This window comes from Mycteria americana, chromosome 7 (assembly GCF_035582795.1).
Source record: "Mycteria americana isolate JAX WOST 10 ecotype Jacksonville Zoo and Gardens chromosome 7, USCA_MyAme_1.0, whole genome shotgun sequence".
Classification (NCBI taxonomy): Eukaryota; Metazoa; Chordata; class Aves; order Ciconiiformes; family Ciconiidae; genus Mycteria; species Mycteria americana.
The window spans coordinates 18,521,981-18,547,988 of NC_134371.1; the positions used below are offsets into that span (position 1 = coordinate 18,521,981).

The 26,008-nt window shown below is 36.5% G+C and overlaps 1 protein-coding gene across 1 annotated transcript; it reads right to left on the bottom strand.

Moving 5' to 3' along the window:
- Window positions 1-2,905: 2,905 nt before the first annotated feature.
- On the bottom strand, window positions 2,906-25,967 carry GRK7 (G protein-coupled receptor kinase 7). Its single transcript, XM_075507244.1, has 4 exons — window positions 24,487-25,967; window positions 23,276-23,713; window positions 8,912-9,183; window positions 2,906-4,650 (listed from the first exon to the last, which is right to left on the bottom strand). Exons 1-4 carry the CDS (start codon window positions 25,234-25,236, stop codon window positions 4,308-4,310), a joined length of 1,803 nt encoding a protein of 600 aa, XP_075363359.1. The 5' UTR covers window positions 25,237-25,967; the 3' UTR covers window positions 2,906-4,307.
- Window positions 25,968-26,008: the final 41 nt, after the last annotated feature.

Sequence of the window (26,008 nt, forward strand, 5' to 3'; positions counted from 1 at the left end):
GGATCTTCAGTGCTTTTGTGGTGCTATGAGCCATAGTTGCTAAGATCTTAATTCTTAATTTAAATCCTATTATAGAGAAAAAACACTGCACATAATTAAATTATTTTTTTTACAATTCATTACTGCATAAATAGATTAAAGAAATTTAAATCTTTTGGTATTAAAAATCTAATAACAAAAAGATACAAAGGATTATCATAGCATAAAAGAAGCAATTTATACTTTTTAAGGTAAATGACATGAGCATACTTACTTAATCATAGATGTGGATATTCAGATCAGAAAAATCTTACATATATATCATTAAAAGCTGTAAAAGCAACAATATTTTAAATACAATATTATAAGCATTTTATTTCTAAAAACTAATGCTGATACTAAAAGTATATAAAACCATGCATCACTTTATACTACACTGCACAATTACAGGCATCTGCTCTAAACTAGAGATCTCATCTTAGTTCCATTTTGCTTTCTGTATTGATATTTGTTTATGGTTGAAGAAATAACTATCTCAAGTATTATGGTTGCTAAGAGGCTCTTAATTTAATGTAAAGTTGCCTTCCCTAATACGGATGCTACTCAATAGCCTGGAAATTGCACACAGGTTCCAACTACTGAATCTGTTTCATACTGGAATAGAAAATTTAACTACTTGCTGCACACAAGTTGTTTATTGACTAAATGAGCCTTTGCCATGATACAACTGAAGGTACACAGCTAGAGGTTTATTGCCACTGATAAATAATCTCTGTGAACAAAGATTTCATTAGGTTAATACTAAACCTCATTTTGTCTCTTTGTGCTTAGTGAAATCAGTGGGGTAGTGGTAAGGGTAACAGGGATGGTATCAAAGAAAATTTGGACTTGAGATAGAATGGAAAGCTTTTCCTTTTATACCCTCTTGGTGCCAGCAGCCTTTCTTCAGTGTTGTCCAGGGTACTTTAAATGATGTTCTTATAAGAATAGATTTCAAGCCATTATGAATCTCACATTTCAGCCTTCTTCAGTTAAAATTATCAAGTAGTTCTAATAGCAGTACTAAGTAAAACAGGGCAGGAAAGACAGCACTGTTAGTACAATCACTGCAGAGTGGCCAGGGCACTCGGTAACCTTTCACAGATGGCATTTAATGCAATAGAGTTAACAATTTAGTTTTTCAGATTAGATTAACACTTGAATGCATCTTATCTGCCTGAAAAAGAGGCAGGCAAGTGAGACGCCACAAAGCTGGCAAAGGAGGAAAAAGAGAGACAGCTAGAAGAAAAAAATAGCCGTTTCAAATTACATAATTTTCTTTTGCCACAAGAACTTAAGTATCCCACAACCACAAGGTTATTTTCCTCCCACAACTTCATCCCTCATTTTCTATCATAAACATTCAATGACTTGGTCAATACTTTTGACTTGGGCCCTAATCTTGCATACTTGCATATACATTTAAGTTTACTCACATGAGTAGCATCGCTGGCTGCAATAAGACAATTCATCAAACACGTAAATCTTTCAGGATCGCTGGCTTTGTTTTGTTAAGGTGAAGCAGGATGTTAAAATAACTTTGTTCCTGAAAGTTTAACAAGGAACTTTAAGGTGGCAGGAAGAAGAAAAGAACCAAGCAATTCACAGATTCCTTAAAAGAAGTTGAAATTAATTTTTAAAAGACGCACTGAAAATGCTAGCAGAAATACAGAAATCATCTTTGCTCTATTCTATCTCTTCATAGTGCAAACACAAGTTGTCCACATTCTGAAATAGAGAATTTTAGAAAATTAAAATGAATAATTTCAAACTAACACATTTTTCTCTGTCATACACTGTGCCAAATTGTGCATTATCAGACTACTGATGGGCTTCTTTGAATGATTCATGGAACACTTCACATTACAATATCTCACTGATATACATCCTGCTAGGATTTATTGACACTATAACATTTATAAAACTAAATAACCTAATGTTATGCGTATATGATGTCCTGAATTCACAGATCTCAGTATTGCATACATTTTGAAAAACCCAGACTTGCAACACCTGGTATCATAGGGGATATATGATTCTAACATGACATTAAATTCTGGTTCTGTCTATACATAACCTCTTTCCATATGGGAACATGTATATATATTGAAAAATTAGTTATGCACTAGAAAACCTACAGCCATTTCAGAGTACTGCTTTATGGCTCTGGAGGATTTGTGAAATGGCGTTTCTATGGATTTGAGGTGCACTGATTCAGGACAAAAGTTTGATGCTACTAGCACTAATAGGTCTCTCCTAGCTGTAATAAGGGGAGGGTGGGGTGGGGTTTTGTATGTTTTTTTTAAAAATATATATATTATAAAGTTTTCTGTCTGGGTTTCTTAAATATATTAGCCTAATACCACTCTGAGAGAGTTTTCTACAGATAGAAGCAATGAGAAATAAGATCACTGGATGTCAGCAGTGGAAGCGCTCTCCTAAATCTGTGACAGAACCACATTACTCTCTTTCTTCTCAACCTTCTCTGCTTTTCACAATCTTTCAGGATCATCCTTCTCAATTAAAAGCCCAGGTCAGAATTCAGCTTATATTGTTTTAAACTATTTAACAGAAAGTCTCCGCTCAAAAGGCAGACAATTATACGCTCATAATTAATGAACAGAATTATTCACTAATCCTAAGTAACCCTGTTCTTCATGATTTTCACTTGAAAATTAAGTATAAAAGCACTGGGAAAGCAAATTTAAAAGGAAAAAAAGGAACAATTCTTTTTCTACTTAGAACAACATGAGGTATTACCAATGTATTGCGTAGCTGTGACTAAATCACTTAAAGTATTTAAAACTAAAGAGTTTTTGATTACTGCAATGTTTGGGATGAGCTATGAGATTATAAATAAACACTGAAGCTATGTGTTGCATGTGATAGACCCGACTATAGAAGACATCATATCTATTGGTTTTCCTCTTTTAAAACAGATGTGGGAGTTCAATCCCAGTGTCTATATAAAAGAAGCCTTTGAGTTCAGCAGGAGGCTTGCTCTATGAAAAACAGGAAACAGGGTATCAGCAGCCTCCAGGACTCCAAGGAATGGAGGAGTTTCAACTTCCACTTTAGTCAATGGAAATTATGGCTAGATAGATGACAGTAAACAGCATGCGGAATCAGTTTTAAAAGTTGTTGCAAACAACTACCATCTATTTTCTTACCAGAGAAAATCAGTAGGGTGCATCTCAAGAGTAATACACTTCAGCAGTAGCAAGAATTTGCAGAAATGTTTTCAATTAATTCAATTTAGGTTGTCATAAAATTGAAAAATAAAACACATCAAAATTTGCATGAGAATCAATGAACATCTGAAGATGGTGTCAACTTGCCCACATAACCTTTCCAGCATTACAACACTTAATAGTATAATGTATTTTGCAACTACTGAATTAAAATTTATATTGCACTGAAATAAATGTCTTGTAAAAAGCCAGTTACAAATTGCTTTGGTCTATTTGTAGCTTAATTTATAATCAGAATACAGAAAAGTGATCAGGAAATCTGATAAGTTTAAAATTGATTGTCAAAAAGAACTTATAAATACATTTTCTTTGTATATGGTATTATCACTTAAAAGAATACGCTTAATAATAATAAATAAATGCTTTATTCAATTAATTTGATGCAATCATCTTCACTCTGTTAAAATCAACTTTGAAAAGAGCTTGATCCTGTTGGTCCTATTTCCTAGTGATATGTAGAGCCTTCTTTTACATTTTATAACAATTTGAACATATTACAATCAAACCATTCAAAAACTAACAGAAATTAGGAAAACCACAGACAGACTGGCTAACCAATAAGATTCCAAGTTTGACATGGTATATGAGCTCCATTGTCTAACTGAGAATATTACTTGAAAATTAAAAAATCTTTCCTGAAAACTGTAGAACAAAGAGGAAATGTTAGTAGAAACAACAAGAAAATAGAAAGAAAACCAACAAATGATTGTATTCAAAATGGTAGTCAGTCATTTTCAAAAGGTATTGCCTCTTCACTCTATTATTGCTTTTTGTATTTCAGCATTTCTATCATTCTAAGTTTCTTAGAGAAATATGGTTCTTCATCTTGATAAATCTCCAATAAAACAAAAATATTATCTCCTTTGCTAGAGCAAAGGAAAATAATATAGTCTACACAGCTGGTGGTCCTACATAACCTGTCAATGTCATATTACACTGATTGGTTCTTCTGAAACAGATGCACTGAGTTTCTGAAACAGTGTCAGAATATGGAAAGTTCTGAGGTGGTTTCTACTCTTTTTGTTAATGATGTGATATTTACAACAACAAACAAACTCCTGACTTAGCTTCACCTCCATTTGCGTATCCCCCGGAATCTACTCTGTTAGGATCATTCAGTTCTTCAAACAGTCCTGTTTCAATAATTTCTTCCTGCCAGGCAATAGGGACAGCACCTGTGGCAAACTTTTTGAAGAACTTCTTATCTTTGTCATCAAACTCGATTCCTCGTATTTCAGAGAAGTCAGCAATATCTGCAACGTCTTTGGCATAGACAACTGATGGATCTGGCACAAATGGAGGGTCAATAAGGTTTGCCTCTAGCCTGTGGAAATTTATTGTTTTGAAGAAACTATGTTTTCTTGGGTCATCATCTTCATTTCTGCAATAAAGCAAAAGTTTGTTAATCAGTATGATGTTTTGTTCTCAGGTGTGTCTTTGTGTTGTATACATGAGAGTATTTTAAAGTAAGGATATATACACACACACATATATATACACACACATACACAGAGAATGCAATGCAATTCCTTTTTTCATAACCAAAGAACGCTGCATTGCACAATATAAGCAAAGCTGAGACGCAGAAAACATCCTGATCCCATTATTCATTACTCTGCCTCTCAGGGTAAATTAGTCTGGGCAAGGTGCCATGCAAGAGTTGCAGTGCTGCTTCTGGCAGTGCACTGAGATACCCATATCCAAAGATACACTTCAAACAGGACTGAAGATCTAGCAGGATGGAAGGGGGAGTATTTGATTTACTGTCCAACAAGGGAAGTCCAATGGTTGGCTCTATATTAACTAGGATAAGAACATCTATTAAACTCTAGACTGGGGTACATTGGGTTAATACATCTAGGGATTGACTCTGAGGAACAACAGTCTGAACAGGAAACCAGTGACAAATGATGTTTCTGGTTTTATCTTAATTCAAAGCAGCTATGCATTTGCATGATAAAACTCAGTTACGTTGCTCTAATACACTCCCAGTTTTAGTAAGTCTGTTCATTCAAATGAACTACTCTTATACACGAACAAAGGATTAAAGCAAGAGATTCACAAATTATGACATTAGCTAAAGTATGTGTGCCACTGTCACACACACAATCCTTTATCAATATTATTAAAACCCAATAATAAAATCCAGAAAAGACTAAAATAATTATAAATACATATTTTAAATACATCTTAAGAAAAACGACTGCAGACCTCAGGGAGAACTTTTGCTGTAAAACAAACAGTGAATTGTTTCATTGTAGACCCATAGAGAAACTTGTAGGATATTCTGATGATAAGAATAATCTGAGCCTCAAATGTATGCTTGTTAATGCATGACCAAGGACCACTGCTTCTGAACTGCACGTCTGGTGTCAAGGCATGCAAAGTTTTGAATTCTTGTGAAAGGAAGAGCAGGGAGGATCACTGTATTTTTTACACCTGTGCCATCTTTTTTAATGTATTTATGGGTGCACTGCTCTTGAAAATGGTAACGTAAGAAAAACAAATTTGTCTGGTTTTTGGCCTCAGAAAATGGTAGTTGCTAACACGTTGCTGTTTTCTTTTCCCACTTCCTTACAAAATCATATACTTAGCAAAGTGTAAGCCCTCATGTATTTCTAGACAATGTTCTATGAACAAAATGTAATGCAAACCTTTGGAAAGTCTTTTTATCTTTGCAAATGTGTAGAAGCGCCATACAGAAGTAGTAGATTTGTGTGACTACACAAAATCTTCCTTTTTTTAAGACCTTATACCATGTATACAGAACAGCTCCTCCAGCTTGCCACTACTGCCAGTTCCTCATACTATGTCCTGCCATGCTTCTAGCCTGCCTTGGTGCTATTCAGGCACAGCTGAGATCAAACTACCAGCTGCCCTTTTCAGCTCCCTTGTTAGAAAAATGTCATTTTGTGCCTCTGCTGCCTGGTTACTCTGAGCAGATCACCACCAGCCACTAACCACTGTACACCACCACGACGAGGATGCTAAATCACAGCCTGAAGAACGATAGATGCTGCCATCCAGGCACCCTGGGCAATGAAAAAAATGACGTTTTCAACCCAAAAGAGCGATATGAACACAATTATGAATGTATAGATTAAGCCAACAGGGATCATGACCTCTGCATATACATAGTCTTGCAAAATCATCTCCTAACTTAACTAGTGATAACTAAGTACTTGAGCAGCCCTCTAGCCTGATGTGATTTATTTACATTCCCTGTTAGCTTGAAGTGCATTAGAGTTGCTGTTCAAATTAACTAGTGTCCTGGGACACTAGTGGGCTAGTAGTGCCAACAATCCTGCTGGGCAGATGCACTCACAAAAATGTCACTTTATTTTGCTTTTCCTTTCTGTAACATAAACCAAAAAGCACTAGAAGCTGGTGAAGGCTTCCAAATGGATTACCGCAGTGTTTCTCCTCCTGATGTATTTTCTGACACCACCAAAACCATAAAAAGTTTAAAAACATAAAACTACAGGAACACCACCTACTGGAACCGACTGAGGCATCTTCCAACTAGCTGGAGATGAACTTGAGCTGGAGATGAACTCTTCCTGTGCTCTACTTAAGAGCAAATGAACTCATCTAAACTCTGTCAATTTTGTATTCCTCCATTTTTTAAAAAAAAAAAAAAATCAGTTTACAGATTTGGGATTTGAGATGTCAATCCCAAAAAGCTTGAGTGGAGAAAAAGGGTTATGTCTTTCCTGAGTTAGCCAGTGACACTGAGTCTTCAATAAAAGAGTGAAGTATTTTAAAAGGTCAGGTGTACAAAGTAAAGCTGCCCTTGAGCAGCTTTAACTTATGCAACAGGCACTTATGTAGATAACCCAAGGTCTTGTTGCCCTTAGTAGAATTACAGTGCTAATCTTTACATAAGGATGAGCTGTCCTGAATAGTATCGCCCTGTTTAAGAGGTACATGCAGGCTTTTATTCTGTATCATGCCCAGGCATGGTATACATCCTATCGTTTTCCTTCTCTAAGTACAGCACATAAGAGTAAAAATATCTTAAATAGCAGAAAATTAAAAATAATCTGTGCAATTACCTTTCTGTGTACATTTCTCCCATTGATGAGAAATAACGTAACAGTAAGCAGACAGAATGATTGTAAATGATTCCCCTGGTAAAGGGAATGTGGTTACAGTAAGTGAATAGTCTGCTGCTGGTTTTGCTTCAGATCTCCTGAATGAACTTGACCAAGTCACCTAGAATCTCTAAATTTCATTTTCCCCTACTCTGAAATTTGTTTACTTCACAAAGTGCTATAAGACTAAATGTCTGCAAAGCATGCTGACTTGTAAGGTAGAATGCTCTAAATGTTTTTGTATTAAATTTATTTTTAAAATAAGCTTTTAAAACATATTAAAAATAATACAGATTTTGTATCAAACATACTCTATGTGCTGTTGAAAGGTTTGGGTTTTTTTCTGCAGCCTTGCAGAGTTGTTGGGAAAACTCATCAGGCACAAAGAGTAGTTGCCTTCATTTAGCACCGGAATAATATGAGTATGTATATTAATGATATATTACCTTTCATTAAAGTTAATTCTTTCAAGCAAATGTGTGACTAACATTTTGCAAAACTGTCCCATGTTGTTATGAAATATAAATTTAGAAGACTATCTGTGCGTTTTCATTAAGTCCCTGTGTCTATTCCACCTTTACATTGGAAAAGCACCTGATACATATATTTGTATTCATAGGTGATTCAAATCATGGTGTATTCAAAAGACAGGTACTATCAGTTTCCTATTCGGTTTTTACATTTTTATTATATTTCTTCTATTTTGTCTATATTGTAAATGTAGATCCCCAATCTGCCTCATTAGAAATGCACTAAATGATTTTTGTATATATACACACACATATCAGAGGGATCAGAGATATTACAAGTTAAATATTACAATGCTTAGCTTTCCAATTTTCTTCTTATTGAACAGTTACTTGAAATTGCTAAGTCAGGGACACATCCATCAGTCTTCATCAACCCAAAGCCACCTCTGAAGTCCCCAAAAATGTTTTGCTTTATAAGACTTTGTGCCCAATATTCTTTTCCTCCCTTTTCTCCCTGAGATGAGTCAGGAAGACCAGAACCTCTACAAGATTTTTTTAAAGCACTTGAGTAAAGCAGAGGGGTTAAGGTCTCTTCAGTAAGAAGCCAATGACGCAGCCTTGCAAGTTAGATATCTGCAGGGAAGAGAATCCAAATTGCAGATTTGGATTTTTGCCCACATCATTCCAGTAAGTGATACAGCCTAAGATTCTGCATTCAGTCTGCATTAGCATAGATGCAGGTATCTACTTGAATATCCTTTACCTTTAGGAAAGAAAATGCAAGAGAAATGGGCTGCTCTCTTCTCCCAAAACTATATAGAGTCTAACCCCACAAAATACCAAGAAGGGAACTCCTGTGAGCAGTTTGGGGTGAGGATGGACAATCACACTATTGCAAGAAAATTCCTTATTTCCATAGTATCTTCAAAACTTTCCACCTCTCTCTTCCTAGAAGTGAAAGGGAAAATTCAGTACTCTCTAGAAAGTCAAGATCTAACCTAATTTTATGTAACATGTAAAATAATAATATCGTTTGCAGCTTTAATCTGGCTTTTACTGCTTGAGAAGCAAGGCATACCTGCTTCCTAAACGATTCTCTGTTTTCTTAGCCAAAAACAGTCGGCAAATCTCTTTTGCTTCCTCTGTAAAGTTGGCATGTTCAAATTTCACCTCATCTTCCAGAGTTCTTCTTTTAACCTCATCCTTACCGACCTTTTCTTTGAAATCCTTGAACGGTGTTCGCCCAGCAACCATCTCATAAATACTACACCCCATAGCAAACCAGTCCACAGGATAGCTGTACTCTTCTTCCTTCAGGATTTCCGGAGCCATATAACCATTTGTTCCAGCCTATTGCAAACATACAGACAGATTTACTATACAATGTCAGTAACAAAATGCATACAATTAAACAGACTAGTCTATAATTCTTCCAAAATATTAGTAATACAATTGATATATTTCGTATCTAGAAACTCTGTATAATTGATATATTTTTTTATCTAGAAACTCTGAGGTATAACTCTGTTTTAGCACATGGACTATTTCTGTCTTTAAACACCTTAGCATATGGGAAAACTGTCTTAAATATACTCTTCAAAGGTGAAATGTCTGTGCAATTTCTACCTAAAAGTGGTTTCTTTCTAAATTAGCTTTCTTTCTTCTTCTATATTAATTTTTTTCCTGCTGAAGATAGCTTTGTCCTGTAAACACAACTAGCAATCAATTTGAAAATATTAAAGAAAGACAAAAATCAGACAAACAATCCCCAATTCCCTTCCCATACAGTGGTTATAAATGGTCCAACACAGGGGTCTGTTGCCAATCAGAAAATTCTCATCAAGCTGGTAGCTAAGCTGCCTGAGGAAGTTCTCACCCGTACTCCCCGTTGGTTTCTGGAAGGAAGTACTACCATCAAGGGCCAAGAAAAACTCTTTAAACCATTGTAGAAAAGTAAACCTATGAAAATTATAATTAGTAAATTACATGCATTCAGGTGAAAGAACAAGTTCATATTTCCTAACTGAAAAAAGCTCTCTGAATAAAAACTACTGTTATATACAACACTAATAGACCATTCTCCAAGAGAAGAAACGAGCACTCTTTGAGAGGGGAATCTGCACTCTTCCTTCCCAGACCAGGCCTGGCACGTTCCCCCCGGGGACAGACTGCACAGTGTTCACAATAGCTCCTGCTGCCTCTCTCTCTAGGGAGCTGATTCACCTGGGAGGGAACAGAGGACGTCAACTTCTCTATACGCTTTCTGCTGCACTGTTACATGTCTAAGGATGTGAGATTTTAATTGAAACAGCATTCCCTCAGCTGATCCAACATTCCTGCCGCATCTAATGCTATATCTTATTTTATATATTTACCAGATTCAGCTAACAGTGATAACTATGTCAGAAGTTGCTTGAACCTCTTTTATATCTTTCTGAAATACTGGGACTGATTAATTAGTAGTATTACCATTTAAAATGAAAAATTATGTTCGTGCAAAATCCCACTAAAGGTTATTCAAGAAGGTCATTGTTACTGCTACCAGAACACAAGTAGTGACAGAGATTCAGTCCAAAGCAAAACACTTAGAAAAAGGGTAACTAAAACTAGAGCTCACTTGGGCAAATTATATTTGTAAAATTCACAGCTCAACAGATGAATTTTATTTTATGGAATTTGGGTAACTCCTCTAATTTCTGCAACTTTAGGTACAGTATTTCTGAGTCAGGTCTCCCTATAAACTTTAGTTCATGCCACTACACGTTATGGCATATACTCTACTGTAAACAATGTGTGCAAGAGGGAACATCTTAGCATCAATTACAACATAAGCCTAATGGACAGAAAATTAAATCGCTTGTTTTCCCTCTTTTTTCTTTTTTTTTTTTTTTTTTTTTTTTTTTACTTTCCGGGATACAGAGCAAAATCCTCCATCTGGTTGAAAACCAGAAATGAGATGAGAAGAACAAAAATATCAGCCAGGTTGAAAGCAAAAGAAAAGGTTAAAAGCAAACTGTTGACTTCCTCACTAAAACCAGAAAAGTACAGAGGAGCTGTATGGGCATTGCAGCAGCTGACATCACTCCCCAGGTAATTTGTACTGTTTGCATTGAATTTTTCTAAGTAAAAGCTAGTACTGACAGATACCCTGACAGTATTACATTTTTATGTACGATTACTGCTCCACTCAGAAAGGGGGACAAGTGCTCAAATACGGACCACAGAACCCATCTGGCCTCAGAAGATCATGAAACCTGGAAGGGAGAGGAGGGGTTGAAAGCAGTAAAGAAAGTTTGATACAAAAGGATGCACACAGAGCTCATTGTGGGTTAGTCAACACAGACACTAAACAGGCTCCTGGAATATTTTTTGTCTTTTTTTTTTTTTTCCTTCTGGGAAGCAACAAATATCCTTATTTTTACGGAGATGAAGCTGGGGCACTAATGCCTTGAAGAAGTGGTAAGTCGTATCATCATCAAAACGTACCCTGACAGCACAGTATGGTCTTTCTGATAAGACACTGCTGCAACTTAGCATCATCATACAGGAACTGGATAAATCTGACATGGAAAAGTCAGAATTCTGCGATCATAAATGTGTCTCAAGACAGCTCCTTTCAGACTGCCTCTCCTTCCTTCCACTTGTGTTCTTTCTTCCATAACTGTTTTTTTCAAAAGAAATAGTTGCCAAGTAACTTCAGTCTCTTCCATGTGCATTTTCCACATAACCTTCAATAAGTCACACGATACAGAAGAACACCCTGCTTTGACACGGTACTCATGTTTCTCAAGAACAGAGAAAGCAAGACCATAACACTGCAGACCAAAAAGACTGCATGACCATAATTCAATAGAAAATAGACATGGACCAACAACAGCTTCCCTTCAGACTGAAGTGAAAGACTATGGATGGGGTTACTGTGAACAAGAATTAAACTTCAAAATTCTAAATTAGCAGCACTGAAATCTTTTGAGCTGTTATCAAGCTCATCCAGCTCAATCTGAGAGGAGTCTAGAAACATATATTGTTCCTCTAATATGTCAAACCATTCCAATTCAGAATTTTATGAGAGCTGTTTTTCTCATGGAATTTCATCAAAACTTGAACCTAATCTTAAAACAAATCTCTCCCAATCCTGAAAGTTTCCTACAATTCATAATGAAGGAACAGGCTGAGAAGCAGGAATCTAAACCTAATCTCGTAACCCCTGAGACTCAAAACCCACTTAAACATTACCATTTTATAGCAGAGACAAACACATTTCACAAGTAGTCAGCAGTGATGTTTAAGGGGAAGAAACACATAAACAAGCAGGGGGAAGAAATACATAAATATCTGCAATCTTTATCAAAACAGAAATTTGAAGAAAGGAAGAAAAGAGCTTAAATTTTAGTCTTTTCCACCTATTGCTACATACGTGGAGCTTTGGCAAAATCATTTGGGAAGAAAGGTGATAAAGCCATAAGCATTTGCTGTATTAGGGAACACAAAAAAAAGCAATTATTCAACCCCCGGAACATACATCTTTCAAATGAAGATTTAACTTCATCTTTGGGGAATAGATAGCATCAGAAGGAAGCTAAAACCTAACATCCCTGCACTAATCATTATGGAGAACAAGATGTCAAAAAACAGATCATCTTTCAAGGAGAAGAGATCCTGTGGCAACATGAAAGGCAGCCTCAATGACTCAGGAGAGGTTTATTTAAGCAGGTAAAACAGAAGCTTAGTGAAGGGAGTTTTTAAACTGTACAAATCTCACTAGCAGTAGTGGGATTTAAGCAGAAAAAAAAAAGTGTATTAGGTGGAAAATGTATCCACTGATTCCCAAAGCAAAAGTGAATCAGAGTAATGAGTTAAGTTACTCTCAGCAGGCCAAGGAGTAAATAAATATACTGTAAATTATACTGAAATGTGAAAAGGAAATAAAAGGACAGAAAGCAAAGGAATTAAAAGATATCACAAAAAAGATAAATGCATTATTTTTGAGAAGGGGTCTATTTTCCATGGGCTGGTATTGAATATTTAATTCAGTTAGAATTACCTGACCATGCCTCAGAATGGATACCTCTAAGTATGGGTTAGTGCTATGTCTATCACACAAAAAAATCATTAGGTTTGTATGATTTTGTAGTTGTTTTCACTCAATACAATTTATAAGTAAATTCAGAAGTTGTGTATTAACTGAAAAACACTTTTTCCTACTAGATCTTATTTTACATGGATAAATTTCACTCTTTTAATGGAAACAGGGAAAATAAAAACAACACAGTCAGAAAGTTGAATTCCTTTGTTGTCACTCTACACTACTAGGACATGCATTGGATTTTGACTAAGACCAAGTACATTACTTTCTTCTTTCCTGTAGGATTCCTGATAAGACCAGGAACCATTTGAACATATGTGTTGACTGCTCAAGTGATCTTATAGAGACACATAAACACATGGAATTACCCCTTCACTGACCTAGAAGTGTCTAATGGGACACAATTAAAAAAAAAAAAAAAAAAAAAATCACAAAAGAGCCAAAGAATATTATCCCAACGTTTTTACAGAAGGCAGAAATCATACGCCATTGCAGAGGCACACAACTTTTTGAAGTGCAGTCAGTGCAACACTAGCTATTTTTTGCTTGCTCTCCATCTAATACTGTCTTTTGTGATGATGAGCAGGATGCCTTACTTGCATATGCTGTTTGAAATATAAAAATAGTAATTAGATTTCAGTCAATTACATTTTAATTTACTTGCTTTTGAAAAGGGTTAACAGATCTACTTCTCCTTTTATTTCTCTATCTTGAGAACAACCCAAAATATAATTTTTCAATAATGCTCTAAAATGTAATGACGAAATGTTGACCTTGGATACATTAGTGAAGAAGTTCTGTTAAGTGGAATTGTTGCTTTGAGTGTGGTTTGACAGGGCATAGTAGAAATGAGTCATCTGAAAGTATACAAATGTTTCTTTTGTGAAATGTGATCCTGCATAAATTTTTAAAAGGTCACATAATTCTAATCTTTTAATAATACAAGATGTGATCCTGAGAAGCACTAAGTGCACTCAGTTCCCAGTACAGTCAACAGGTACTTGGCACACCACAACTCCAAGCAGAACGAGGCCCACAGTGTAAGTACGCTCATACATCCTATTCAGACTGCTGTCCTGAGAAGGGAAAGTCCCTTGAACGCCACCGTTATCCCAGCTTCTAGCAGACGCAGGGGAGAAAGAAACAGAACTCTCTGGAGCTTTCATCAGTACAGAAACAGGCAAATGAGGAGAAATGGGATTTAGATCTCTCTACCTTTTCCCACAGATCTCTGCAAAACAAACTCAATTGATATCACAAACCAAACAGTAAAGCAAATCAGAATGTCTATCTTTTGTTTGCCATGGCACAAGAACTGTTGAACAGAGGAAAAAAAACAAGCTGAGTTTAGCTCTATCAGCTGTTTCCTGGGGCTCGGTCCTTCCTTCCTCCAAGGGGTGCCACTGCCTGCTTTGTTCTCTTGTCCAGCTGTTCCTCCACTCCTTCAGCAATGGCCTCAATAGACCCTGCAGGAATGCAGGCACAGACCACAGAAAACTATTCTCTGCACACGAGCTAATAGGCCCTAGATGTAGAGAAGAACAACTGATGTGCCTCTGTCACTCACTTTATAATCTTCATTTTTCTCCCAAGAGCCACTGTGAGGAAGACTGGAGCGTAATTTAAATGAGTCACACAGAATTGCAGTTCCCCCACACTTTCTCACCACGTGTTCACACAGTAGCAAGAAGCCAGTTGACCAAATTAATAGGCAACTATTTTTTAAAAGAAGATAAAATCAAGTCTCATTAGCACAAAAGGCACCCTTGAAAAGTCTCACAGAACAAAGATTTTGGCATATTGTTAATGCTTAGCAAAGGGAAGGACCTTATGATGGGATGGCCCATCATAAATTGATGGGCTACTGATTCAGAAGAACACAAGACTGTTCAGAGTACCAGGAAAAGATAATGAGAAAGACTGTATAGGAGATTAGGAGCTACTGAATCCTACATGCTTACACAAAATTCAAGACCAAATTTTTTTTCATTTTCACATAGGGACATAGTTTTGACAGGGAAAGCTGTCTGCCTTAAAAAACCCCACACAGATAAAAGTACAAAAGGTACAAAGCAAATTGCTGCTATATTAGGAAAAAAGGAAACAAAATTGCATCTGGAGTCAAAGTTACTAACTGGAGTAGTAAAAAAATCCACCATCGGTTTTTACTCTTTTAAGCTTGGACATCAGTAGTCATTGAAATCAAGGAAATTGCACAAATGAAAGAGAAAGCCACTTCTGTGACAGTAAGGCCAGGCTGCCTCTGTACTCACACTTGGGAAGAGAAATAGACACAGTTACAGTATGTTTTTCCATTTAGATTCACGCTATATGAAAATCAAAGGGATAAATGGCTTGAGGAAGGATGGTCCAATAACTGGGCACCAATTTTAACTTTGGACTCTAGAGCATCTCCCTGCTTTCTTCCTGTGTGATCATGTGTAAATCACTATCTTTGCCTCAGATCCCTATTGGAGATAGAGCCTGCTAACATCCCCACCTTGGTGAAGTGTCATCAGAAGAAATATGCATTCATAGACAGTGAAGCAATCAGACATTATAGGGATGGAGCATATAGAACAAACAGAATACTCTGTACAGACTCATCACCACACAACAGAACTCAAGAATCATCAGGGCTCTCTAGTCTTCCTGTAACATGATTTTCCCTTTAATTTCCCTTTAAATTTCTCCTGACCATTTCCCATCTATAATGTGGGAATAATAATACTTAACTTCAGAGATGTTTATGGTTTTATTATTTAATGACCACAGCATATTCCATAAACAATATTAATAAGGGAGAAAATTCTCCATCTACTTAGCTCTGTATATATTTTATGAAGCTCTTTATAATGAATGCAAATACGGTATCACAGCACAGCGTGTAAGTGGCTTTCTCAAGAAGGGGACACCAAAGAGAAATTCTGCGTTCAGTGCCAGGGTGACTGAGGGAACAGGACTGCAAGGTGTCCTGAGAAGGGTATTGGCCCTCCAGTGTAGGTACAGTCCCTGTAGGTTAAGGGACTGTAGGCAAAGGACAGTGAGGCCTGGATGGTTACTGTCTATCACTGAAATCCACAGGATTTCATCCACCTTATCTTTCAGGAGTATGACTAATGTTGGAGGTACAATTCTTTTACATATAAATCCAGGAAGATGGGTACTGGCTGCATCAGACCAAAGGCCCATATGGCCAGTTTACTGTCTGTGAATTGGCCAAAAAATGGATGCACAGGAAGACTGTAAGAACCTGGTGTGTACGTCGATACTTCTCTAATACTTTCCTAGACTCCAACCATTTGCAGTTCAAGGGCTTCCAGAGACAGAAATGGTTTCTCTCAACGAAGTCATCTTCCATCAGTTGTCCACTTCCCCCTGAACCTACATAAATTATTAGACCCTACAAGATCTTTTGCAAAAGAGTTCTGCAGCTTAACTATACATTGTGTTAAGAACCACCTCCACGTATTTTGAACCTGCTACCTTTCACTACCAGATTTTAAACTTGAACAGTGAGCAAAACCAAGCTCAGAGTTGTCACTTGCTTGTGTCTGTAATTTCAGGATTTTATTTTGTCTTCATAAAAAAGTCATTATACGTTTGTTAACTGAAACTACTCATCACAGTAAGTGGAATTTCACATGTGGTCCAGTAAGAACAGAATTACTACATTCCTCACCATCCCATAGCTTACAATTCCTGCAATACTGCTTCTGGTCAAAACTGTCAAATCAACAGTTCAAAGAATTACACTGTCAGACAAATGTTGCATTTCTTCCCCAATAAAATAAAAACATCTTTGACAACATTGAACCAACAAGTGGCCCACTAGGTGATTTACCAGAGAGATTATTCCAGGATGTATATTATCTTTTATAATAAATAATGAGCCTCAAGAGACAAAGGGACTAAACAGTAGTGTTTAGCACTTACATAGCATTTTTCATGTTCAAAGAGTTTAATTAAGCTTTCTACCAGCTCTAGAAACTTGATAAGGCATCTTATCTCTTGCTTTTTTATAGAAAATGATATAGCATTTATTAACTGTCAGATTAAACTGAATTAAGAACAAGGTTAAAAGTCATGCAAAGAGACCTGATGCTACGTCTTAAAGGGCTCCAATGTCTTTTCCCAGACAGAAAAATGTGTCTTATGGGTGGCACGCCCTGTGTAGGGAAAGCATTTTACGGGACACATAATTTTAGATGACTACAGGATCCTTTCTGCTATCTCCAAAACTGCAGGAGGCAGAATAATCCCACAAAATAATTTTTGCTCCCTTCACTCTCATGATCATGGCATTCATAATGGATAAGGTTGCATTCTGTAAAGTATATGTTTCAGAGATTAAAAAAATCTGAAATACTTGTCAAGATGACGCATTTCGTAACAACCGTGATTATCAAAAATTTTAAGAACAAAGTTCTGCTAGTGAAACATCATCAATTTTACATGTCATACTTAAAAAGCAGAATGGTGGTTTTGAAACTGTAAAATAGCAGCAAGTCACTCTAATCCTGAGCAAATGAAGGGCTGTCATTTTTCAAAGTGCAAAGGAAGAATAAATTTTTACAGAATGTTATCCAATAAGAATGCCATGTGATAATGACCAAAGGTCAACTGTAGAATAGCTTGCTGAGTTATTTTTTATTTCACAAGTCTAAACCCTCCTCCCACTTCTCAACTGCCTTGAAATTAAATGGCAAGTTTCAGGAACATCTAAATAGATTTCCTTCTGTTTTCCTAAGAAATAGAATCTTATAATAAACAAACATACAGGAGGGCAAAAGGACATTTTGAGTAAGATTTTAAGCAAAACATGTTTTTCCTATAAAAATATTATGATGTCCTTCAAATATATAAAACATAGCACAGGAAAACTGTGAAGAAGCCTGAAACCTCTGAAGATATGAATGCACTTTTATATATACTACAAAAACACGTTTGTCTTATTTTTCACAGTTACTATGTCAATATTTAAGCTCTCTGGCTCACATGCATCTGCACTAAAGTACTTCATAATTTACATGCAACAGTTGCTTTGCACAAAAACCATACCCAGTAAGGGCAGAAAGTTCTTCCCGAAATAAACAGCAGCTATGCGCTGACTTCTGGAAAAAGGGAACTAAGTCCTCTATATTTTGATATGCGGAGGATATGAGGGTACTAAACAGAAGAACATGCTCACTTTTCTCACCATTCTCACAACCATTCTCAGGAAATTAAGTAGCATTACTCTTTTGGATAAGGGCAGGAGCATTTCACTCACATACAACAAGTGAATTTTGAGTTGTATGAGAAAAAGTTGCAGAGACTTCAAGAAAAAGGATGCCAGGTCAAACCGTTCAAGTGGAGAAACCTGGGATGGAGGCTCCTCATTTCTGTCATATGCAAAAAGAACTAGTTCCAGACTCAATCAAGTGAGTATATAACTAGACAAAACATTTTGCCTATGCAAAAGTCATCTTTGCAGGCTCTCAGTTTATCCTTGTTGCCTATCTCAATTATGCAAGATAAAGAGAATATCAACATTTAAAAAGGTGTAATTTTAAGATACAATCTAGTTTATGCACGGTCTGATCAACACATCAGAACAGATGCTACAGGCGCATTTGTATGAAAAGTCATAATGATATTTCATAAAGTCCTGAATAATTATATTATCACAGGCAAAGAGTTTATTTCTGTTTCCAGTGATGTCAATAAGAACTCTGCCTGACTAAGTGTGCATATACACATTTCTAGGTAGACTGCACAGGTACATGTATGTATCACAAGAAGATCCCATATAATCCATGTTTGTTTCATGAAGAAAAAATACATTGTAAGTAGCTTTCAATTGCGTTTTCTTTTATTTCCAAGCCTGTTATTGTTCAAACTTGTGTATTTTAATTTTTTTTCTTATTTCTCCATTTTAAAGCCAGCTAGCACATCACAAACACAAATCAGCACACCTTACTGAAATTAAAGTTTTCTAAACTCTGTAATTATTACTGCACCAATTACTTACAACTGCCTATATACGTCAAAATAACATTCATATGGAAAGCCAGATGTTTCTACTTGCTGCCTTAGCAATTGAAAAGAAAGGGAGAAAACTAAGGCTGGGTATCCAATTCTTTCTAGACCTTTCTAGGGAGCATTGTTTCTGAAAGTAGGGTATTTTTATTTATAGTAGTTACAGACAATTGGTATACAGCACACAAATATTTCTCAAAAGGAGTATATGTAATGACAATACTTAAAGGATACCTAGGCTACTTCTTCAATTACATAAGTATTAATCAATCAGCTGCACAATGCTTTTTCTGCAGCATAAACACATGCTACTTTATAAGAAGACCGCATGGAAGTCACCCATCTAAAATTCAAAAAACCTTTCCACCCACAAAGAAAATAATCTTTGGCTGATAAACAGTACATAAACATTATAGTTTCATAGAAATCTTCACCGAAAACTTGGAAAATGTCTAAGACAGGAACTCATTAACTAGCTTATCACTTGTGCCATGTGATAACCTAATCACCTAACAAGATTTACAAAAGGGATTTATGGATCCTCCAGCTGATGTATGGGTGAAGTGCATTTATTCATACATGAAAGGCTAGGAATTTTTTTGATGCTTTGAAAGCGGAACAAATTTATCTTTAATGGCTTGTACACTCATGAGTGGTGTACAAAACTTTCAGAATACATTGAAATACTGTATTTTTTGCAATCTCTAATGAAATAAATACACAGATAAATCCAAATATTATGCACTAGTCAACACTGTATAAGGAACAATGAAAGTCATCACATGATGTTTCTACTTCCTAATATATAGCAAAAAAAGAGCCATAGGAAAAAAGGCAGAAAACTGCTGCTTTGTTTCACTGTCTGTGATGTATTAAGAGACATTTTCACACCAGCATAGTTACAGTCAGACACATGGGAGATGAACATTTTTTAAGCAGGTGCCTAAGATCAGATGTCTACTCCACATTTGTTTACTTGGCTCCTCCTGATATATAAAAAGTATGGAAAAGTTTTCTATTTTATTTTGCTTATTCACAAGGAATATCCACTTAACACCTGAAGAACAAGAGAGATCATAAAAAGATTAGCACTCAGGAAGAAAAACCTAAATCACTGAGAGAGATTTTTAAACTGTTGCTGAAAAATCTTTAATTATTTTACTTTATCTTTAGCAGCTATTTAGTTCACACCCGGAGAAAACAATTTGGAGGAAAGTGCACTATTTTTAAAAAGGCACCACTCTGCTTCTTCATTTAAGAGTATGAGACTAAACCAGGATCTCCATACTCAGGATGAATACAGTCTCATAATAAAAGTAGCTTTACTGAATACAAGGGTAGCTTGCATTGTAGAAATCTGTCCAGTGTGAGTAAACTGTTAAAATATGACCCAGAAAAGCATATTACTTTTTTCCTCTGAAATAGTACTTCAGCAAAACAAGGAATTCAACAGTTGCTGCTACTGATATTTCTAAGATGAAAAACAAGAAATAAAATAAAAAGATCAAACAACTCAAGCTCACAAGCTTTCATTAGACAGCAGAAAAAAGAAAAAATCCAACTTTTTTTTTAATATATCACCTTACAGAAAGACCACAACAGATGCAATTTTTAAAATTATTTCTACCTTACATTTAACAAATAAACTACCTTAATTCTTCGTAATATGTGTAAGACTGGCTAAGTGAAATTTATCTTAACAGATTAAATAAATGACTATTAACTGTACCAGTCAGCTAAACCATAGTTTCATTTGGTACTAGGGATATTAGTTAAAGTTTGGCATAATTCTCATAGTGCAATAGAACAGTATTTTAAGGATGATATTAAAGAACCAGGTCATAAAAGAGGGTTACAAGATTACAAGGCTTTAAAGCCAGAACTGCTGGAGAGATGAAGTTCAATGTATTACAATATCCATCAAAACAGAATGTAATACAATATCCACCTTTGCAAATGGATAAATGAATTGAAATGAAAAGGTTTTATGTTATAGATCAGTAGTATTTTCCCTATAATTAGTGACTGAAAATTGTAAGCCTTAAATTGTCAGTTCAGACCACCATCCAAAATCTAGAAACAGCTTCATGATGTTAGGCACTTCACTTAGATATACAGTAAAATACAGATTTGGCCTAGAGGAACATATTTTCTGCTTTAGCTTATAAAATTACCCTTATAAAACTGTGTCCACAAAATGGTACAGCTGATTAATTTAATAAATCTGTCTTGGAGCCATATATCTTTTTGGGCGAAAAAACCCCAAACCTATACAAATACCTTCTCTCAAGATTTTTTTAAAGTGATAACAATTTGGTAGTCAAACTCAAAAAGCACGCTACGATATAAACTTTCTGCCAATTTTAAGTCAGAATGTAACTGTGATTAGTAAACAAAAATTAATTTAACAGCACCATTTTTATTTTATTACAGAGGTACATGGTGAAGCTTAATGCAACAAATTTTGTAAAGGTGTTTTTAGGTCTTCCTGTGCATGACATTAGTATAAATAATAGTAATACCTAGATCTTATGTAATGTTTTTTAATAGCAGCTTTCAAATGACTCAAATACGGTTAGTTTATAGAAATGCAAAATAATACTGGGAATTATTATCCATTTAACTCCCTCATAGTTATGATATGGGGAAAAAAAAAAAAAATCTTCTCTTTCTTCCTTCTCCTATTTCAATTTCCTGTATGAATAAAACTGCCTTTAACAGAAATTCCTTATAACACACTACAATCGTGTAGTATATTATTCATTGCAGTTTTTCCTCTAATAAAAATACCCATATAACGGTGAATAATGCTTCTAAAAACAGTGAAGAACAACAGAAGAAAAATCATTATAACAACTTGATGACTGTCACAGAAAGTGAGGAGGAACAACCACCTTGTCCACGACTGCTTTGAGATTCTATCCTAACACGAACAGAAGTGGTTAGACATTTCTAAATACACTCTTTCATTTTGGTTTTTTTTTTCTTCTGCCAAACCCCACATACTAAGTTTTTCCTATAAGTAGGAAAAACTGCCCTTGGACAAAATTATTTTTTCTGATCATAACAACTGCATGCATCTATAACTTGGCAAGCACAGTAAGGTTCATAGCTTTGGGTTCACTGATCAAAATGCCATCTTCACAAACAAAACAACATTCCCATTTCACATAAGTTCTATTTAAAAAACTGCCTTAGCTTTCACAGAAACTATTTTCATATCTAAAACACAATGCAGTCTCATTTTTAAATTATTTCCTATCTAAAAATACATCAGTTTCCATATTTTCTTTCACTGAGAACTAAAAACACTCATAATACAAACTTTTTAAATTGCCAGGAAAAAATATATCCTTCAAACTACAGATTACTGTATTAAGTAACAACATCAAAAGACGTGTGTACTTCAAGCATGATGCAAAAGGTTACTAGCATGTCCTCTCTCTTTCACTGAATTTCTACAGAGTAACTTGAAAGACTTGGGGAGTTTAACATAAGGCAGTTAGACCAGTTTATAATGTTGCTTCCATTTCTTCATATTCTTAGTGTATTTCAGACATGTTCACTCATTATATACATCTTGAAGCTCCAGACACCTTGGGAGAAATATGATTTTTTTCATAGTTAAGCTACCTGAATACATCTTTCTTGTGTAAACCTCATGACATTATTACAAATCTGGGTTAGTTTGGGATGACCACAGGCACAGCTGAAGTGCTGCACAGTCTAATTCACATAGCAAAAACCAGTTGGTCATCCATCTTTTTTCCTACACATGCACACAGGCATGTACATTTGCAAACTGTCATCAAGTCTGCTAACTTTTTCAGGAATTAATTTCTGGGGGGAGGAAGGTTGGCAATTGTTTACTGTGCAGCACCATGAACACCTGCAATACAATCAGCAGCATCACTTAAGAGTAATCTGGAAGAAATTGTATTCTTCTAGGAGCAAAAACTGAATACAGAAGGAGTCATATCTTTGGCTGTTCATTAAACAAACAGTTGGTTAAATCCCTGACTATGCACTATTGCTCAAGGCACAAGGTGTCTGTGTTAGCCTTTCTAAAATGATTGGTTCAAGAGTTTTTCTTAAGAGAAACAATGGGTCAAGTTGATTCTACTGTTTCTGTGTAAGAGAAGTTATTTTACTACATATAGCATCTAAGAGAGTTAATTAACCAAATCTTCTTACCACCTGTCTCTTAGAATGAAATGACCACATAAGGTCTTTAGCAAAGAACAAATCCTGGGGAATTAAGTCTTGGACTCACAATGCATTAGAAATAGAACAGCTTCCTTTCCCACTGCCCACGTTCAATGAATTTGTACTCACCCTCTGAGTGATCTTTTTTCCCTCTTTGACTTGCACTGCCAATCCAAGATCAGACAGTCTGCAATTACCGTTATCATCCAGGAGAACATTTTCTGGTTTCATGTCCCGATACACAATCTTGATGGAATGGAGATGCAGAATCCCACAGGTGATCTGAGCTGAGTAATAGATGACCCTGTTCATTTCCAAACCCCTTTCTCCCACATTGTAGATGTGATACTTCAGATCCCCTCCATTCATGAGGCTCATGACAAGACACAGGTGGCTTTTGCTCTCATATGCATAAGCTAGTGTGACTATGAAAGGGCTGTTGACCTTCTCCAGGATCTCTTTCTCCAGTAATGCCATCTTCTCTCCACCTTTCTTTTTCAACCTTTTCTTATCCAGTTTCTTGCAGGCATACATCTTGCCAGTATTTTTCACCTGGATGGCACAAACCTAGAGAAGCAAGATGCATGACGAAAAGTAATGAAGGAATTTTACACATACAGACTGAATATCAAGGGCAGTAATATGCAGGAACTGGGGAATCACAGATGCCTATTAGTACCTGCTGACGCTAGCTTCTGTGGTAGAGTATATTAGCAGAGAAAATAAGGAAAAAACAAGTGTACGATCTGTTCTGTTCCAGACCAGTATATGGTGAACCTTATGCAAAGTTCTTGAGGACACCATTAGTAGACATGTATCAGCAAATAAAATGAACAAGGTCCCATTCTCTGACCATGAGAATTAGCAGCACGTGCGGCTTGCATCTGTATAGCTAAACTCTGTTCCATCTCAAAAAAAGGTAGCCTCATTGATACTGTGTTTTGGGAACAGGTCCTGATCTGTGCTATTCCCTAAACTGCACCTAGGAATTATCTGGGAGTGTGTGAGCTAGCACAGGCTAAAATGGTGCCAAGGAGCAGACTAATAATTAACTCTATGGACAGTCATGCAAGCTTTTGTAAAGAAGCCTGCTTTTTTACTAGCATAGATACAGAATATAAAAATTTTAGAGTAGCTCTTCACTAACAGTCATCTGGAGCCTGCATCACAGTATAGATAACAAAGCCAACCTAATTTCTGGGAAATTAACAATCTGAAGGAGCAAGCTTTGCAAAACCTTAGACAATTTCTTAATCCATTGCCAAGTTCCTCTTTGCAAACCCACCTGCTGGTCCTGAAATGGAAGGGATGACCCATATCCTTAAAACTATAGCTCTTACCTCTCCAAAGCCACCTTTGCCCAGCACTCGGAACTCATAGAAGTATTTTTCAGTCACCGGCTGCTTCTCAAAAACTTTCCATTGGAGGAATTTGTCATAGAAGGGGCTGGTCTGGAAGTCCTGGAAGGGCTTGCCTTTAAGGAATAGTTTGGTTTCCTCCTTGACCAGCTGCATGACATTCTCATAGTCTTTCACAGTAGCTGCCTGGCATTTGCTGGCCAAGTCGGAGCTCATGAAAGCCAGATAGTTTTTGGACCCTGCCTTAAGAAAATTGGTGATCATATTCTCCATGGTACTGCTCTTGACATTGTCCTCTGCCAACTCCCAGTTTGACACCTCATCCAGGAAGTCCCTAGCTACCAAATATTCTGGCACTGTCTCTAAGAAGTCTCTGAAGAATTTCTTGCCAATGGGCTGCTGCTCACAGATGCTGTCATAATCAGCAACAACAGACTCTCTAACCTCTTTGCATTGATCAATCCTGGGCAGTGAGAGGCTCTTACGTCTCTTTTGCATCTCCTTGGTGTCTCCATCTCCACTCTTCCTTGCCTGCAGATAGGCTGTGTTGGCAATCAGGTTGTCAAGCCCCCCCATGTCACACATCTTGGCAAGCTCTTGGGGTGCAAGAGCCTGGTTGAGACAAAACGAGTAACCGGCCCAAGTGCTGCGCTGCAGCTGCCCTGCACTTCTCCCTGCTAGTGGTGTGTGGGGGCTTCTGAAGAACACCAGAGAGACTAACTGCTTTTGCATTAAATACCTCTCAAGGATTTTCACTAAGTACCTTTAGGTATATGCACCATTTGTGGAAAGTGACTGGTAAGAGGTTTCTCTGTAAGGAGCTTTGAGTTTGCTATGTATAGCTGAGGGATGACATCCTAGACAAACCTTCTCACTGGCAGCACCAAATGCACGCAGTTCAGCTGGTGTTTTTCAGAATGGGTCCTGATAACCTTTAAATGTACCAAGATTCCCTCTATATGCACTGTCCCTAGCTGCTGAGAACATGCAGAGATTCCTGTCTGCAATACATGCACACTCCAAACTCAGTGGCACTCTGGGCATGGTTAATAGGACGGCCCCGTGTCTCCCTCGCTCAACACAGAGAGCACCAATGTACTAAGAATTACATAAATTGGGATCTGGTTTTGTAAAAAGCTTTTATCAAAAATCTGCCATGCCTGAAACAGAAGTTGACATAGATAAACATGAGTCATTGAGCTTTAAATTATCACACAACTCAGTGCTTTCAGCATCCACACTTCCAAAACTCAAGTTATATTCAACATCAATGACTCTGAGCTCCACAGACACTTCGTGCAAACCTTGATGCCTCATGTGGCTCTGAGTGCATTACATGCAGAGGCTAAGACCTGCTGCTGGTCTAAAAATAATGTTCCCTATATACAAAACAACATATAGTTGACATCATCTCCTACCTGCAGAAAAAGGAAAAACACTTCAAATGACCAGCCAAATCTTGCCAAGACACTTCCATATGTTACTGTGGCCTCAGTTTATTTTC

What these genes read in the sequence shown, in the direction of transcription:
- GRK7 (XM_075507244.1), bottom strand. Translation starts at nt 25,236, where the DNA reads ATGCAAAAGCAGTTAGTCTCTCTGGTGTTCTTCAGAAGCCCCCACACA. An exon ending in GCAAAGGTGGCTTTGGAGAG is followed by an intron (nt 23,714 to 24,486) that starts GTAAGAGCTATA and finishes TTGCTTCTCTAG; the next exon opens with GTTTGTGCCATCCAGGTGAA. An exon ending in GAAAAAAGATCACTCAGAGG is followed by an intron (nt 9,184 to 23,275) that starts GTGAGTACAAAT and finishes TGTTTGCAATAG; the next exon opens with GCTGGAACAAATGGTTATAT.